General features: G+C 40.5%; 1 protein-coding gene across 1 annotated transcript; it reads left to right on the top strand.

Moving 5' to 3' along the window:
• The first annotated feature begins 1,701 nt into the window (after positions 1-1,701).
• Positions 1,702-8,174, top strand: LOC146253705 (uncharacterized). The gene is made up of 2 exons (XM_084678544.1): positions 1,702-1,790; positions 2,018-8,174. Exon 2 carries the CDS (start codon positions 6,086-6,088, stop codon positions 7,448-7,450), a length of 1,365 nt encoding a protein of 454 aa, XP_084534670.1. The 5' UTR covers positions 1,702-1,790; positions 2,018-6,085; the 3' UTR covers positions 7,451-8,174.
• Positions 8,175-18,438: the final 10,264 nt, after the last annotated feature.

Below are 18,438 nucleotides of genomic sequence, written 5' to 3'. Positions count from 1 at the left end.
TTACGTAATAAAGAATATATTGTGCTTATTAAAGTTAGGCATTGTGCTTATTAAAGGTAAGTCTTATGAACTTAGAAGTTTGCTTAGGCTTAAACATTGCATCTCACACAGGATGTGGGTGGGGAACAGGCTGTATTTTTGTCTTAATCTCTTCCAGAAGCAATCTTGAAACCGGACTGAGACGGCACCCGAGCAGATGGGACCACCGGCAAGAACAACTCCCTAATGCATGAGAAAGCTCAACCCTCTTTTCATCTTTTGATCTCACTGCACTGTATAATATATGCTGGGCAGGGACAGATAGTTAGTTGGACTTCGTGAACCAGCCCAAACTCTGTTGCGGGTAGGGAAACGTAGACAACACCAGAGCTCTGTACTAGTTGATTTCCAACTGCTGCATTAAAGCTGATATTATTGGACCTCTGCGACTCCAGACCACTCTTTCTAGAACACAGATTTGTGTCATGGAACACTATCATTACATATTGGAATAGACACAGATAAAAAGTTCTTCAGTAAACTGGCTATGCAGACAACTTGAAATTCATGTGTCTCTGAAACAACAAAATAAAGAACTGCACATTGCCATTTTGTCATCGCCATGTAGAGGGCACCATTTAGTAAGCATCATCAATAAAATGCAGTATGTTTTTTACTGTTTTCAGTTTTAACTTATGTTCCTTAACCCTTCACACTCTGAGTATGATGTCTTTCCTACAACTTATCTCAAATTGATGGCTGAATCCCTGCACTTGCCTAACAAATGTATAGACCTTACAGAGAACTATGAACTTTATAAAAGAGGATGGGCTCTTAATGTTCTCTTAAGGGCAGGACATCAATACATACATTTAATGTACTTTATGAGACTTCATTTTCCAAATCTCATAAATTTTCTACCTCTGTATTTTACGTGTTACAAAATGGTGGTAAAGCAATAGATGAGAGAGAGTCATACAATGTAGTATTAGATTACACATGCAAATTTATACACATCAAAAGATTACATTTCATTTAGGACTTTGGCCGGTTAATTAAGGCAGAGGAGGTTCTCAAAATGTCCTTTTTTATGATTTACGTTTCCTGTATTCGTCTAACAATAACTAGCTACTTGCATTCGCCAAAAGAAGTTAATATGTTGGACTGACTGGCTTCTAGTGACACTTTATGCACGCACAAGGTTTATTAACATCCAAAGCTCGTAGTGATAAAATGTGTCTTTACCTGGCCCCCTTGTATATTCATTCTTTGTGTTTGTTGTGGGAAATGTTGTGTTTGTTAAGGGAGATAGTGATACATTTTGTGTGTTTTACCTTACCTTAGTTGTATATTGTCAGTATTCGGTTGCTAGTTCGATTCTTGTTACATTTGAACAAAAGGACATAACTTGAACATAAGTATTTATATAAATATACATTTTAGTCACCAGTTGCCACTGGTATCTACTGTTGTCTAGTCACATAATCACAACCAAGTGTCATGTCTTCATATCAGCAGTCAAATCTCTGAATATAAAGAATCACCAAGAAGTTGTGTTGTTTTTTTGCAGCCCGTACTGACGCCTCAGAGGATTTGCAGTGGAGGTTGAGGGCGGTGTAACAAACCACATCCTGCCCTTACCAGTCAACTGTGTCACGTTGCAGTCAAACTTCTTCCTCATCAGAACCGTGATATGCGGCTGGTTGGTGGAGATATCCCATGAAGCAACAGGGGGTTGTACCAATAACTTTAAAGAGGAAATGACTTGGGAAAGAAGAATACGCAGTGAGATGACAATATTGGGCCAATAGGTATGTTTTTTATTTTGTATATTGTGAAGATTTATTCTCAGTGTTGTGCTCTTTTGTTGTTCATGTTATGGATACATTCTTACAACAATACAAACAGTCAAACAGTAAATGCTTGACTTCTAAATGGACAATTGTACATTTGACTTTATCAGTAAAAAAAGTTTTTTGAGGATTTAGATAGTGTCCGTTTGTTTTGTGTTCTAACTTTTGATTTCTCTCTTCCTCAGCCTTTCCATTTCCCTTTAAAAGACAAATAATGAAAATGTTTCAGAATCTTCTGCTGCTGTGCCTTCCACACCTCCTTGCCACTCTTAATCTCTTCTCGGAAACCCCCAATAAGACAGAAGCCACACAATCATCAGAACTTGGGAGCTATGCTTACACAGAACAACATCTACACTCATCCCAGTCAACTGCTGACTACTTAAATACCCAGAGGGACATGTTCGGTATTCAAGAGAGGTTCGCCATCAGTTTAGCAACTGACAAAAATGTAGACGACACAACTCATGAAGACATTGGAGGAACCGAAACCAATGCTTCTTCAACAGTTCTAGCGAGCAATGAACGCATAGCTTTAAAGGGAAAAAAATCAGATGTTGAAATGAACTTTTTTCCAACAGGATTAGCCCATCACACCCCTGCGGACTTGGGAAGTATGCCTGTGGTGGATAGTATCCCGAAGAATACCAAATGGACACAGATCAAGACAAAAACGTCAACAAACATAGAGACAGATCCAAACAAAGACACAGATATTGGGTTAAGTAACAATATGGAGGGGGTCTCACCCTCCAGTATAGTGACAGGTGCAGACACTTTAGATCTAATGACAGGAGCAGAAAGAACAACTATCAAATTACAATACCCCAAGGACCATGTTAAAGTAAGTGCTCATGTGAATGGGTTACGGTTAGATGGTGCAGTAAAGCACCTAAACAAAGATAATGACCCTGACACCAATACAGATGCACTGCTACATAGCAGCATTGTCACACATTCTAATCAGGATTCATTTAATTTAAGTAACCATCCTCAGCCACGCTCACAAATAAAATACACATTTCTGGACATATTGTCTAGAACACACACACAGAAACACTTAGTAGGGGTTTCAGATGGGAACAGAAGAGCTGACAACAGGACTTTGCTTCTCAAAGCCAAAAATGCAATGGGCATCCTACCCCCTCAAAGTACTGTACCTCATTGCAAAGATGTAAACGGGACATCCTCACCTCTTCGATCCTCTAGGCTGATCTGTTTTATTGTTCTGTGGGCCCTCGGAGTGACCGCTGCTGTCTTTCTCGGTCTGACTATCTTTCTGTGGGTGTGCTTGTCTGTCCAGAAGGAGAGGGGTCGGAGGGGAAGTGGTAGACTAGGAGAAACTGCTAAAGGTGTGGATATGCAGAGTTTGTGGGTGGCCCAGAAGTCATCGGTGGAGGAGAGAGTGGAATTTTGGTATGCCAATGGAGCAACAATGGAATTTGACAACAGGGGGAAAGACAGTGAGAAGGGAAGAAAAAAGGAAAATGGGAGAGGGGGAGATGGGGAGGGCTTTTGGGCTCAGCCTAAAGTGACACTGGATGACATTACAGAATTTTGGTATGTGAATGGGAGAGCATTAACTGAGACACAGATATAGACTCACTGTGAAAATGAAGAAGACAGCATTACTGTGATGTGTCTGCACGGACAATGAAAGAGTAGAGTTCAGATTTCTTTTGAATTCTTGTAGTATGCTACTTCATTGAAACCAGATAATACCAAAGGCATCTTGTAAATATTATTCGAAGTTTTATTTTTGGATGTTTTGTACTGGAACACCATGTGAGGAGGACTGTTTGATATGAAGCTGGGAATAAAGTAATCTAACTCTGAAATAAATAAACTAATCTAACTGTGAAATTTGCATTTACAAGTACCTGTAATAAAGTATACAAAATTGACCCCCAGATGCTAGGCATAGAGTGGCATGCCCATTGCATTGCAAGCCCTACTTAAATAGTGACTCAGAGACCCCTCTTTGTCCTAGTTCAAAAGCATATGTTAGGTTGATGTTCAGTTGATAGCCCAGTGTATTTTTGCTCAGTGTATTATTGCCCAAGTGTGTGTAAAACACGTACAAAGAGAACCAATAACTTGTAACCATCTAATCGTAAAATAACCAATTTGTAATAAAAATTAAATACAAATCAATACAAAACACAACCTATTTGTAGCCAAACATAAAGGCAGTCGCAGTCAAATTAAATGGCATACGTATGGTGTTCATGGGAGCTTGTATAGTGAACATAACGCCAAAGTCCAGATGCCTAGACAGTCTATCTCTAGACTATGGCTAGACTGCAGGAGTAAAGTCTAGTCTTTGAAAGTGCCATCTTAGTCTTAATTTAAACATAGTTCTTTCAATAGCATTCAATTTTTGGCCTCTAGCTATTAAATGTCATTAAGCTGATAAAGCTGAAATAATGTCAAGATCTCTTAAGACATTCTGCTGTACATGTTAGGCTTAACATAACATTTTAAAGTCAATTCAACTGGATAACAAACTCATGTGAGTTTTTAAAATTGTTCTGTACTTTGCTGAAGCAAATCCAGACACAACCTAACAAACCTATGCTTAGAAATAGTGGCTGAGGAATTATATTGATCTCCAGTCAAAGTTTACCTACTAGACCATGAAGTAGTTTCTATTAAACACGTTATTTCTTGCAATTATGATTTGTCTGAAGTAGGCATTTATAAATATGCCATTGATCCGGAATGTTCATTTTTATAATTTTCCATTGTCATAGGTTTGCTGCTACAAAATGCACCTATGGTCTTGACTTGGAGTAGAAATCGATCAGAAAATAGATGCATGTATAGTGCAGATTAGTGCCGTAAAGGCACATTGGATGTCACAAGTATAACATTTTGACTAACTGGTGACTGGCTACAAACGCATTGACAAAGTGTGACGGATAATAAACTGCCATGTGACATTTAAAAACTTCCTTCACATTCTCACACTTTCAAATGGCCTCCGCCCTTTGTAGCATTAACAGACACACAAACACACACACACACACAGATACATACAAGTATAGACAAACACATTTAGAAAAGCACAGACACAAATACTCATACAACGTATATTCATGTGCTGAGCTTGCATGAAACATGCATCCTACTAAATCAATTTGACAGCTTCCCATGAAAAATGTTAACTTCTCCTTTTCTTGAGAAATAAGCACAAACGTATTTAGGCACACAATTACTTGGCACCTCTCCAACCACACCTATCTTGGTATTGCAGTTTCAAAAACAGGACTGAGAAGATAGGCGACTTACAAAAAACGGGGACAGATACCGAGAAGAGAGACAAAAAATAGATTTTTTAAAATTTTATAATGGACATAACGTGCCCATAAGGTTATCGTGGCTTTTCAGCACGTTTGCAACTTTAACTGCTCGTCTTTTGAAGACACTGGTAAGTGAATTGTGTGAACAGTCTTTCAGCTTTGCAGAGACTATAAATAATTGAATATTAATCCTTATGGCTTTGATGGATGGATGTGGATATTCAATATCATAGGAAGAAAAGTGGAGAAAGCTGGATTGCTGTTTTAAAACATTTGGGTAGCGCCATGAGTACAATTTTCACTTAAGTGGTCTTCCACTGCCTTCATTCTTAAATAATCAGTATGTTAAGGCCATACCTTAAGACTTAAGTAATTGAAGGTTTTGTGTTCCATTTTAATGTTTCCAGTAAACATCTAAGGTAATTGTAAGTAATAGGCACTAGTAATTACTTCCTTACATTTTTGGTGCAAATTAGCATTTAGCATCTGTACAACAACACTGATAGTTTAAAGAGGCCAGCCAGTGACAAAGGTGAGATGATTGATTAAACTTTCATGTCTCCCTCTCCTCTTCATCCTGTTCTCTTTCAGTCATGTTCCTGTTTGAACAACTTATACTGCAATCACTTGCTCGGCACAGTGTGGGATGAGAACAGAACAAGGGTGGGTAAAGAGGAAGCAAAGGGTTGCAGTTTTCTAGCCTAAAGAATCTGCTCACAAATACATCACAACTTGAACAAAACTGAGCTGAGAAGAAGATAGGGGTTTACACTGAAGTCCCTTGTGTTCAGGCACAGTGAAAACATATTTTCACCAACAATAGTCCTCTCATACTTCCAAGTGGAAGAGAGGGAGAGTTTTGTATTCAGAGAATACGAAAGAAAAAATCATAACTTCGAAGGAACTTTATGCTCTCTGACCTTTTGTGAACCCTTACTGTCCTGGTACATTATGGCATTGATGAAGAATGATGAGTTCATTCTTTTCCCAGTCATTCTTTTCCTAATTTTACCTGGTCTCCCTGCCCAAGACATTGAAAGCACCACAGTTGTGGGTGCCACCATGACAGCTCCCATAACTGTAGACTCTTTGGTCAAGATCATATTGATGTTTGACAACGGGGCAACATTTACACCGTTAGATGTTACCTCAGCAACGGTACCTACTGAACCCCCTCTGGTGACATCACCTGCATCTACAATATCAACTACTGCAGCACCTACTCCTGAGAAGACCACCACAGTGCCAACTGAGAAAATGGACGAAACTAATTGGGAAGTAACCACCACCCATGTGTTTATCCCAGTGAGCTCAATAGATGCTAAAAGCACCACAATTTTGGTGCCAGTCTCTAAAGTGTCCACAACTTTTTCAGTGAAAATTACAACGGAAGTTTCCCACATTGCAACAGAGGGCCCTGCATTGGACACAACCACTCCACTTGAACCCGCTACGCTCCAAGACGTTTTGCCAACTGTGGTTTCCCTACTGCCAACCACCTATCAGAAGCTGTTGACTAATGACCTCACTGCATGGTCTTCTCAAACCACCACTCCTTCCACAGAGGGCTCCCCCACACTGTTAACAGAATCAACGACCCCCATTGTGATGCGTATGCTTACAGGCAGGTTCTCTAACCCCAGCACGACAGACACCTCTAGATCATCACTGGATTCAGTCCTAATTGAAGATCCCTTAAAACCAAGCTTATTATGGTCAATTATTGTCACCACTCTGGTTGGTGTGATAGTTGTGGCTGGAGTTATGTGTCTCTACTTGTTTGTTAACTTGAGAAGACGTAAATGGACCAAGCACTTTGGCTCCAACCTACGGAATGGGCATAGGTCCAAGCGCAAGAAAATGGCAGAGGAGGATGCATGGGCAGGACCAGTGAACCTGGGAAACGGAGAAGGAGAGGAATGCGATGGTGTGAAGGAGGGAGGAAACCTGGAGGACAATCACAGGGAGGCCAACGGGACAGAGGTGGTTCTCAGCACGTTTATTGCTAATGAGACTGACGGAGGGAGCGGAGGGCCTGATAATGGGGTAGGAGGACCTGGGTCAGTAGAGGCCCAACGATGGGAGGAGGAGGCACCACTTTTGTACATCGATGAAGATGTGAAGAGGGAGACAGGGGCTACTCAGAAAGAGGAGGCTGCTTTCTTGCCCTCCAAAACTTACTTTGAATATGAGAAAGAACAGAACCATAGTGAAGACATGAAGGTGGGCAGGACAGAGAAAGTAGCTGAGGAGGGAAAGAGTGGGATAGAAGGGTTGAATGGAGGAGCAGCATTCTGCATAACCACTGCAGTTTAACAAACCTAACAATTTGTCTATAAAACATTTAAAATGAAGGTTTTATTGTATATTCATGTTATTCTTTACAAATGTATTGACACTTGTATTATTATTAAGTTAATTATTATTAATTGTATTAAATGTATTTTGAATAAATAAACTCCTTGTGTTATGGTTTAGTCCATTTCTCCTGTTGGAGAGCATTGTTTCACATGGAACAGGAGGCTTTCATGCACAAACACTTCAGTGCCAGCTGGTACTGTATAAGTGGGGGTACACAGATTTGGTTTGAGCCAATAGTGAAGTGGATTTTCCCATTTCACTTCACACAGGTGTCCCGTCACCATACAGGAGGGGAACTTCATAAACATAGACTCAAACCTTTATATTGACCTAATATTTAGCCTATGTTGCAATTTTGTATTATATCTTTTTTTTCTATTTAAGCCACTGCAGCTGTTGCTTGTGTAGTTACTGGACGGAGGACAGAGAGAGGAGAACAGGAATTAGAGAATGCAAGGAGAACACACAGTTACAATGATATTAAGAACGAGGTCCCCACCGGTCAAGTGTGGACTAGTGCAGCAATTTAGCAGACCACAAAAGGTCTTTGATGCAGCCCTAGACACTAAGACAGCTCCTGCCCCCCTCGGTTGGAAGATGAAATAACCCGAAGAATAACCCGTCCCCTGTCGTCTTCAACTAGAAACAGAAACAATAACAGTATACAGGAACAGGTTTACTTTATTTTTAAATTCAAGTAATATGATACCTATGCAGACATATAGACAGGGGCGGTTTTAGTCAAGGGCAGACGGGTTGTCATTAAGAGAGGGGTGGCATTTTTGTGTTTGGCGCTCTCTGCTGACATAAAAAAGGTAGTGCGTTTGCGGTATTGCACAACCATTGTCCTTGGCTTGTTTGAGGCGGCGGCCGGATGGGGGGGGGGGGGCTGTTCAGGGGAAAACTTGCACCCTGGGTGCCAAATGTGCTAGGACAGCCACTGCATATAGATTATTTATTTGTAATTTAAAAGTTACATATCAAACATATACACAGATACATATACTCGCTCTGATGCATATACTCGCTCTGGATAAGAGCGTCTGCTAAATGACTAAATATACAGACAAACACACACCTCAGGTTTTCAGTAAAAGTACACACACACTTTGGCAGCCGTATAACTGACTCAACAAAAAGGTTTTTAACATAACTTTGAATTTCCAAACTGTATCAGCCACCTCAATTGAAACAGGTAATTTGTTCCAGAGAAGGGGTGCTCTATATGAGAACACCCTGCTTCCAGCAGTATTTTTTTTATTTATTTTGGGGAACCCCAAGATAGCTGGCATCTTGGGATCTTAGTGTCCTTATGGGGTGAAAGGGTGCAAGGATACCAGAGAGGTAGAGTGGTGCTAATCCATGGAGAGATTAATTCATCTTCTACTGCTCTCCTCTTACTTTCTCTCCAATAAACATGGCAGAGTAGGTAAGATTTAAAAACTCATGTTTGCCTTGTACACGGAGTGAAATACAGTGAACACTCACTGCCGGTGAAACAGAGGAAAAAAGCTAGAGCTTTGTTTTTACATGGTTCTGGTAGCTTGCTGTAGTTCCTAAAATCCCACTGCTGTCAACCTGTTTGGATGGTTTTCGACAGAACAGACAGCAGCACCATCTCGATTCACGGACATTTTTGGTACATTACAATTTTTCTCCATTGGTTTGGCTTATTTCTTGAAACAGAAATTACATTCTCAAAACATGGACAAAACTCCAAACCACTTGACAATTGCTCACAACAGAATGGAATTGCAAATAATTAGTACAGGTAGCCTACATTTAGCACAATTTCCAAGTAAATAGATCTTGTTAATCTAAACTGATTGTTGATTAAAGGTGACATGACATGCTGTTTTTGGATGCTTTTATATAGGCCTTAGTTGTCCCCTAATACTGTATCTGAAGTCTCTTTCCCGAAATTCAGCCATGGTGCAGAATTATAGCCACTACAAGTAGTCCCACAATCAGCTTTCCTCAGAACGCGCTGTTTCTGTGTCTGTAGCTTTAAATGCTAATGAAGAATAGAGGGGCGGAAACATGCGCTAATGTTTACAGGATGTATTGCAATGGCTCGTTGCCCCCGTTGCTGTAAAATGCCTCGAATTTAGCCATTCTCATCTGATCACCCTGGTTTGCAGAGGTGCACACTCAGTCATTTCAATGTGGAGAAAGGCGGATATCGCGAGCCATAACACCAACAGCAGAACGGTTATCCAAAAAGCAAAGAAGTGTACAACACTAGCGTTACAACGTTTGTATTCACACACACACTTTGCCATTTATCTTTACGTTAGCAACAGTAACTCAGCTGTTAGCTGCAGAGCTAATGTTACAGCCACATTCCAAGGGTAGCAAGATAGGTAACCATATACAGTAAAGCAACAAAATGATATAGCGTTAGTTAACTTACTTGTCCAAGGTTTGTAGCTTGACCAAGGAAATTTAGTAATGATCCAGAATTTAATTTCAGCAAGGCCAGCTTTGAGTTGGCTCAAGTTGAGGAAATGTTTGGCGCAGACATACAACACTTTGGGAAGTTGTGTCGGCGCATTTCCAGCGAAGATACGGGTTGTGCAAAGGCTCGGATGAAGGAACAAAAAAAAAAGATGTGTGCTTGCATTTGTATATCCAAGCACTGAGCAACTGTTATGCTTCGTTTGTTTGCTCGCCATGATGTCTCTCCAGGAAAAACCAATATCGCACTCGCCCTTGCACGGTGGTAGCTCTGTTTCTCATGGGCAGGCTAGATGATCTGGTCGGGCAAAGCAGAGAGAGGGGAGGTAACCTTCCCCTATCTACGTCACTAGGGGGAGATTTTCAAACAGCGCAATTGAGCCTTCATTTTGTCAAAGGCGGAGAAGAACATGCAGGGCTTGGTTTACACTTATCGAAAACTCTAGCCACCGGGGGACCGAAGGCAGGCTAGGGGAACTCATATTAATGTTAAATAACCTCATAAAATGAAGTTTTCATGTCATGTCACCTTTAATTGTTAACGAAAGAGGAGTTTCACACAACTCAGATGACCAATCAAACAGTATGTTTAGTTACCCAACAAGTGCTGTCCATGACTGTGAATGCTACCAACATGTATTTAAAGAGCTTGACCATACAGCACCAGTACAATTTCTGAACATGGAGGCATTTGGCCAAATAAATCAACAAAGGGCACCTGCCTGCTCGAGGAAGAAGAGGAGGAGTAATAGTAAGGGTGCATGATGGTGGAATAGGGGGAAGAGGCTGAGGAGCACGAAGACACCAAGCTGTCCCGGATGAAATTCGGGCCACAATTATAGACCATGTAACTATCCATGGCCTCACAATGGCGGAGGCAGGTCGCCGAGTGCAGCCCAATGTGCCTCGCTCTACGGTCTCCTCCATCTTCCAAACCTTTCTCAGGGAAAACAGGTATGTAGTCAGTCAATGATTAAATTATATGTTGTAGGACAGGACACTGCGCATAGCGCAAGAAATTTATTTATTTACACATTTACCTCTTCATTTAGTGTTTGTTTGTGTGTGTGTGATAGGCCTACAGTAATATCTTACCTCAATGGGATGTTATGATACCAAAAAATTTAAGAAAAACATTGGAGAAAATAAAGTATGGCAGTAGCATTTCAGTCACTCTGCAGTGATGCGTTAGAATTGTGGTAAAGTTACTATAGGTAAAACAACAATACAATTTTATAGGTTACTCATTCTGGTATACAGAAGGTATATATTACGAATTGACTGTTTCCTTTGAATTCTATGTCTAGGATAGAACGACAACCTTGCAGGGGTGTCAGAGGAAAACTTCTGAATGAGCAACAAGAGATCTGTAACATGGTGATGGTAAATAATGCCATCCATGACAGATCCGCGCTGCAATCTTAGAAGACAATATCATATTCCAAAGTTTTAACTCTATAAGCATCTCTACAATAGACCGGACATTGAAGAAGCATCAGATGACAATCAAGCCAATTTACAGGGTATCACTCTAATAGAGTGAAAGAGCTGTGGTACCAGTATGTACATGTAAGTCAGTTACTGGTTGTCCATCATTATAACCTTTTTACAATTAAGCAGTGGGTACCAACGTTTTTGGCGTCAGTACCCACTTTAGCTGATTTGTGTATCCATGTAATCCAGGTATGAAAGTATTTGATTTATCTGACTTCAACATTTCACCTAAAAACTGCAGCATACTGCATGATGCAATTATCATTATAGTCCTTATTTTACAAAGAATATAACATACAATAAGAAAATGGGTCAAAGAGCTACAGTTAGTACCTCCCATGTAAATGTATCTGATACTGTGGGGTTAATTGTAACATTTCAGTAAATCTTGTCATTGATGATATTCCCTTTTCTGTCAAATAACCCCTGTAGTACCTCTGCATAGAGGTACATGTACCCCAGGTTTGGAACCACTGGAGTAGTGGCCAGTAGTATATTGAACATGTGGAGAACAAAGAACATTCCTATGTAATTGTCTGTAACTGTTTTATATTATATAAATTATTATATGAATATGTATAACTCTTTTGCATGACTGATTTGATGTTTCCTTTTATACGCTATTGTGGAGAATAATGGGCCTCATTCACCAAATGTTCTTACGAACAAATTGGTTCTCAAACCCCACTTAAGCAGTTTTCACGAAGATTCTAGCATTCACCAATGTTTTCTTATTTGGGATTTGTTCTTCGATAAAAACAGAATTTACGCACACCCAAGAGCACTCTTACGCACAATTGAGAGTTGACATGTTTGCGCAAAATAAGTAGTTATACCTTTTTCGTCCGTTGTAATTTAAAATGGAATATTTCTCTCCTTTATAATTTTCCAACAATAATTTTCATAATTTTACACGTTTTTTTTTATTTATATAAATACACACTACACTTACACTTCTGCTCATTTGTAAAGCACTTGGAATTTCCATTGTGTATGAATTGTGCTAGGCCTATATAGATACAGTATTTTACAATCGCTATGACAGTTTTTTCAATACCTTTAACAAGTTTCCTCAACTCTTAACACTGTGAGCACAACATCCGTCTGTGCAAGCTATACAATTAACACTTTCTTGTTGCTTTGACCCAAAATGTAAAGAGTAAATACACATTTTAAATGCTTGAACTTCTTTTACACACAAGCTCAACCAAGACTAAAACAACCGATTTTTACTGCCCAATTTACCAATGCTTTCACACTGTCAGCAAAACAGATAACATGTTCAAAACCTAAATTATTGGCTAAAGTCAAAGGGAACAGCTGTTTATATTGTGAATTGAAACACAAATGTATCCCCTGTATTTGATTCCATTGCTACTGAGAAACAGCTGAAGTTATGCAAATTCTGTACATCACAGCCAATTCCCAACTAGGAAACACTCAGGTGTTGAGGTTCTTTCAACTGCATGACCATATGGTATAGACAGTAAAGAGGACCTCTTTGGGTTGATCTGGTGTGGAAAATGAACAGTATAGAGCAACACAAGAAAGTAAGAACACAGTAATGCCTGCACAAGGGAGAGGAAGTCAAGTACCAGGAGAAGGGAGAGGAGTGGGACAAGGGAGAGGGAGAGGAGTTAGAATGTGTGGTGGTGCTCAGAGAAGGGCCAGACCTAGGGCAATACTGTAAATGGAAGCTATATTGCATATTTCTTGTCCTGTTGCAAATGAAGCCTTTACTGCAGCAATTATGTTTCTGTCCTCTTTTTTTTAAATACATTAACTGTACATTCTATAAAGCTACTCTGAGATGGGTAATTCAAAAAACTGTAAACTAGCCTTGGTTTGCCTTCAATTCAAATCAATTATGTTAACAGGGAACTTTGCCATCAAATACGTGACTTATCACTGTATTTAAAGGCCCAAAGTAGGCTTTTTCCGCACACTAGGACTACACCACACAATGGCGTATTTATTGCTGCTGCAAAATGTTGCGGAGCGTTCCCTGAGGAGGGAACACATCTTCCTTCACCATACCGATTTATTTGCAGAGAGCGACGAGTAGGCTACCTGTTGGAACGCTTTAGGCTACCAAGAGCAGTCCTCATGGATATTTGTAACAGTCAACTGATTTCTAGGCTATATCTTTTTTCTTAAGAATTCAGATTAAAATTAAACCATTTATTTTTTCACTTCATCAGTTTTGCGCACTTCTCCAGATACAGCGTTCACTGCATGAGTAATAGCATTCCATGCATCTTTTTTATTTTTGTTTTTTATTTATCTGTTTTATTTACTGCTTTGTATCCACAGATGACGCTAATAAATATGATTTGTCGTTTGTCGCTAACTTCTTGCAGCTGTACCTCCACTTCAGAATTATTATTACGTTTTTCCGTCTTTAGTCGAGCCCTCAATCGTCTTGACCACGTTGTTTTGACATTTCTCTGAGTGTGCACACGGCCCTGCCATATCATGCCCTTTTATGGGAATTAACTGGGGCGGGTACCTATGCTAAATAGGAGCAACGGGGCACGAGCTTTTGAACTTACGAAATATTGGGATTCACCATTCTAAGAACACACCTGCGACAAATTCTGTTGTTTAAGAACGCTTCATGAATCACACGTAGATTTTTCTTAGGAACTTAAGAACAAATTTAAGACATAACTTAGGAAGATATTGGTGAATGAGGCCCATTGGCATTGGAAGGAAATGAGACCCATCAAATCCTTGTGTTTGTGGATGAAGCTGGTGTAGCGTGGTTTGCTCGTTTAAGATTAGTAATACTTAATTTCTAATAAAGTATAGTAGTTCTTGGGGGCACCACCTCTGATTCGTGAAAGGGACAGAGGAAACCTTGTTTAATAGTATCGAATAATAGCACTCGTAATAATCAGTCTAATCTTAAGTAGTAAATTCTATGAAAGTAGAGCAGATCATATAACGTGAGAGATAAGCGAGTATTATACACACTGATTTATTTAAGAGAATGTAATTATAGTGAACACATACCAGACAAGTTATGGGTTAGTTGGGCTAAAGCAGTACCGTAGGCCTAAATTCTAATGAGAGCGCGCTACACAATGGTTGCGTAGAGCGCGTGTGGAGGGGAGGGGAGAAGTTGAGGAAGAGGTAGAGATAGGAAGAGGCTTCTATAGTAACAATGGACGATCAATGGAAACTGACCTAACGATGATTAAGTCAAATCATTTGTAGAATACAATCAAACATCAACAATTCAATCACAACATGCCAATATGTCACAAGTAAGAAATATTGCAAATCGCAGTTACTTTTGTCGGTTTGAAGAACGGAGTCAAATGGTTCGTTATGTCCAACGAACAGAATCGGAATCTCTCGTCAAAGTTCCGGGCGCTCAGTGAAGGTGCAGGTTAAGAGGAATAGGTTAGAGAGTGACGCGTTCACCCACAAGTTTATCCTACGAACAAGTGGGGGTGATTGTACGTTTGGGGGTTAAATACCCCAAAGAACAGGGGGTCATCCCTGTGAAGGTGACCTCTCTCATTGGTCAGTTACTTCCACCTGGGCGTTGTCCTGGGACCTGCCCAGAGGTGTGAAGTGGCTGATAGTTTTGAGTTCCATTATCTCAAATGTCCATGGAATGCTCAAACTTCAGAATATAACAATACAACGTTCATAACTGGTTTTGTTAGTATGATACAATTATTTTGATACCAAGATTGACTGATTTAACTATACCTGAAGGGAAGTTATAATCAAACATCAATTAACAACGTTCTAGGTAAATGAGACAAACACATTATAACACATCGACTTCTGTCCTTGAATTAGTGTCCATGAGCCATGTAGTCCTTTAGAAAATGTTTGTAAGTCCACACAAGTAAGTCCCTTCAAGTAATTCCCTTTGTTCTGACAATGTGAGACCATGGTCTCTGTTCCTGACCCCATGCTGGGTCAGGAATTTGAAGCTCCTACTCTGGGAGATAAGGACAAAAGGGGAAGGACCCTTCCCTTGTCGGGGGTAGGGGAAGGTGTGGATGGTACCATGCTTTGTCTGTGGACTCTCTGCTACACTGGCTTCAACCTGGCCAATAACAAGACATGGCCGTAATGTTATTGGCCAAAGGGCCACGGTGGATGTCTCAGGCTAGCGAGGGGATGAGGAGAAGCTCCTCATGTTCTTCGACCACCTTCATTTAGATTTGATACCTGAAAATGAGAGAGGTCTTGTAGAGCCTTACCTACCCCAATACGTAATTGTATGGGACAATGTGAATTTCCACCGTGGCCCGCTCATAAGGGCATGGTTCACTACCCACCCAAGGATGGTCATGATGTTCCTACCACCTTACTCTCCTTTCCTCAATCCAATTGAGGAGTTTTTCTCCGCTTGGAGGTGGAGAGTACATGAGCATCGGTCCCTGCTCCATGCAAGAACATAACTGGAGATCAGTGTAGGGGATGGTTGGAACATGCACGCACCCTACTTTACCTTTTTGTTACAGGTTAACAAGAACATTAATGTCAAGTGCAAGTTATGTCCTGGGGAGAAAAAAACGATACGCAGCTGCGGCTAGAACAAGTAACCTACTGAAGCACCTCACACGGTCGCTACAGTCGCTAGGACACATTTCTCAATACTTAAGTCACGTTTTCAAAACTCTTAACGCAGTTCTCCTAACCAACTTTCAGCTCGGCACAGCAGTTAATTTCACATTCAAAATGCACTAAAACTACCAAATCACTTCATACATGTCTCAAATCAACTCATTCTTCCATAACACTAGCAATTGTTGACAGCCAACAAACACACTTTGTCACCCAAAAAACAATTACCTAAAAAACACTAACAACAGGTAGCATTATACAATGTTTTTTAATGTAAAACCAGGACACCTGTCTACTGTTTAGAATTTACTGCAATATATGTTACTGGAATGAATCAGACAGGATGGTATGCTTCAATATATTGGATGTCTTAAAAAAAAAATCCATGGATCCAGAAAACAAGAATTTGAATCCATCTATATACAACATCCACTGATACAACATAATTTGTATCCACAACAGCCACCTGATACAACAGCTACTCTACTCAGTCTTCTGCATTTGGCCACAGGTTCTCAGGTCTTCTGGCATGCCTGATCCATCCCTGGCAATCTTCCATTGCGTCCAGAAGGGACATCTGATTATGTGGATGGTGGTCATAAACCTTCCACCTCCATGAGGAAAATAATTCCTCTGAGGTTGAGGAATGGAGAGTAGGGTGGGAGGAAAAGGGACACCATTCTGGGATGGGCTGCAAACCACTCGGTGACTGCATGGGAGTGGTGAAATGCCACATTGTCCCATTCAATTACAAATGTTTGCTGGTTTCTTCTCTCATCATCCCTTTCCTCACCTAGCATAACCCTTCCATAGAGCAGTGGTTCTCGATCCTGGTCCTTGGGACCCCCTGCCCTGCATGTTCTACGCCGTGTTTAGGCAAGTTGAAACCCACCTCATCCACAAACATGCACATGTGGGGTGTTTGCCTGCCTTCAATCTCCATGACTCTCTAAAATAAATCCACAAGGCAACATAAGAGTTGGGCTATTACAGTAGTACACATTACCCAATGATGTGTCAGTGTTTGGTTTTATTCAAAAACAGTTCTATATTTATTGGGATCTTACCTGGACATATTGGTTCCTGAGTTGCTTGACACGTTCAGAGTTTCTCTCAAAAGGCAGAGTGTACAACTGCTTCATCCTGATCTGATGTTTTTTCAGGACTATAGAAATTGTTGTTAGGCTTACATTGTGGATGTTTGCAAGTCATGTTGTCTGCCAAGACTGCGTCTCGAATCTGTGAGTTTTATGCCATTGTTTCTGATGACCATATCAACAATGGCAGTTTCCTGCACATCGGTGAACATCCTACCTCTCCCACCTGTGTGAGGTAACCGTTGAGTCCTAAGCAAAAAGCAAAAGCAATTACACACAAGTGGGTTTGGAAGCCTGTTGGTTTGCTGGAAAACTCTAACAATAGATGCCACTGTTGAGCGTTGCAGATTTGGCTGCACTCTCTGACCAGCCTCTTTCATCAAGAGACCATGATTTACTACATGATCAGTGGCTCTGATCTCATCTGAGACTACAGCTCTTGATCTTCCTCTCATTCTTCTTCCACCACGCATACGTACTCCTCGCCCCCTCCCAGCCACTCTTTTTCCTCTTTCAGCCACTTCTCTATCTGGGTCCATGTTTACATCACAATACAAAACTATTCTGGGGGGTATTCCAAGTAGCGGGTTTAGTGAAAACTTTGAGTTGTTTAACCCTGAAAAGAGGCATACTCCGAGTTCCGCATTCCAGAAAGAGAGGTAACGAAACCTTTTGGTAAGTTTCCATGGTAACTTACCCCTTGAAACTAACCTGCTCGCTAGCAGGTTTTCCATGCCAAACTCTGGTTTCTACCGATCCCCTCCCACTTTATGAGCCTGATAGCGTTGGCAGACACGGCATATCATTTCCTGGTTCAGCCGAGCGATCTCGAACAAAATTGTATTTGCTTAGTTATACGCCGGGAGACGATTTTAAGACTGCGGTTTGATGTACTTTAATTCCCTGATGAATACTTAAGTTAACGTTAGGCTACCGTTTCACACAATCTGTAATTTATTTTAGCAACATTCTGAGCCCTTGGGTCTTCATCGATAGTGTTACTCGCCGTGGACTTGCACTCAGAATTGGCCAAATGCCTTTTCGCACTGAAATAAAGACAAATAATTGAAATTGTATTTGGTCTTCTTTATTGCCTACAAATAGAAATCTAACAATGAGTAGCATATTTCTATCGGCTATTGTTCCTACCATTTACATGATTCATATGATTCCTACAATTTACATGATGTAGGCTACAGTCCTGTAACTGTTGTTTCAGCAAATCTATTTCAACATTGTTGGGGGTCAATTTATTGGCCAAACAACCGAAACAAATTCCCCTATGGTTTGAAGGAAGATGGG

The sequence above is a fragment of the Hypomesus nipponensis genome, chromosome 17, assembly GCF_054491055.1.
Source record: "Hypomesus nipponensis isolate SF chromosome 17, ASM5449105v1, whole genome shotgun sequence".
Classification (NCBI taxonomy): Eukaryota; Metazoa; Chordata; class Actinopteri; order Osmeriformes; family Osmeridae; genus Hypomesus; species Hypomesus nipponensis.
This window is presented reverse-complemented; position numbering and strand designations above follow the sequence as displayed.

Coding starts and splice junctions, on each gene's coding strand:
- LOC146253705 (XM_084678544.1), top strand. CDS start 6,086: ATGGCATTGATGAAGAATGATGAGTTCATTCTTTTCCCAGTCATTCTT.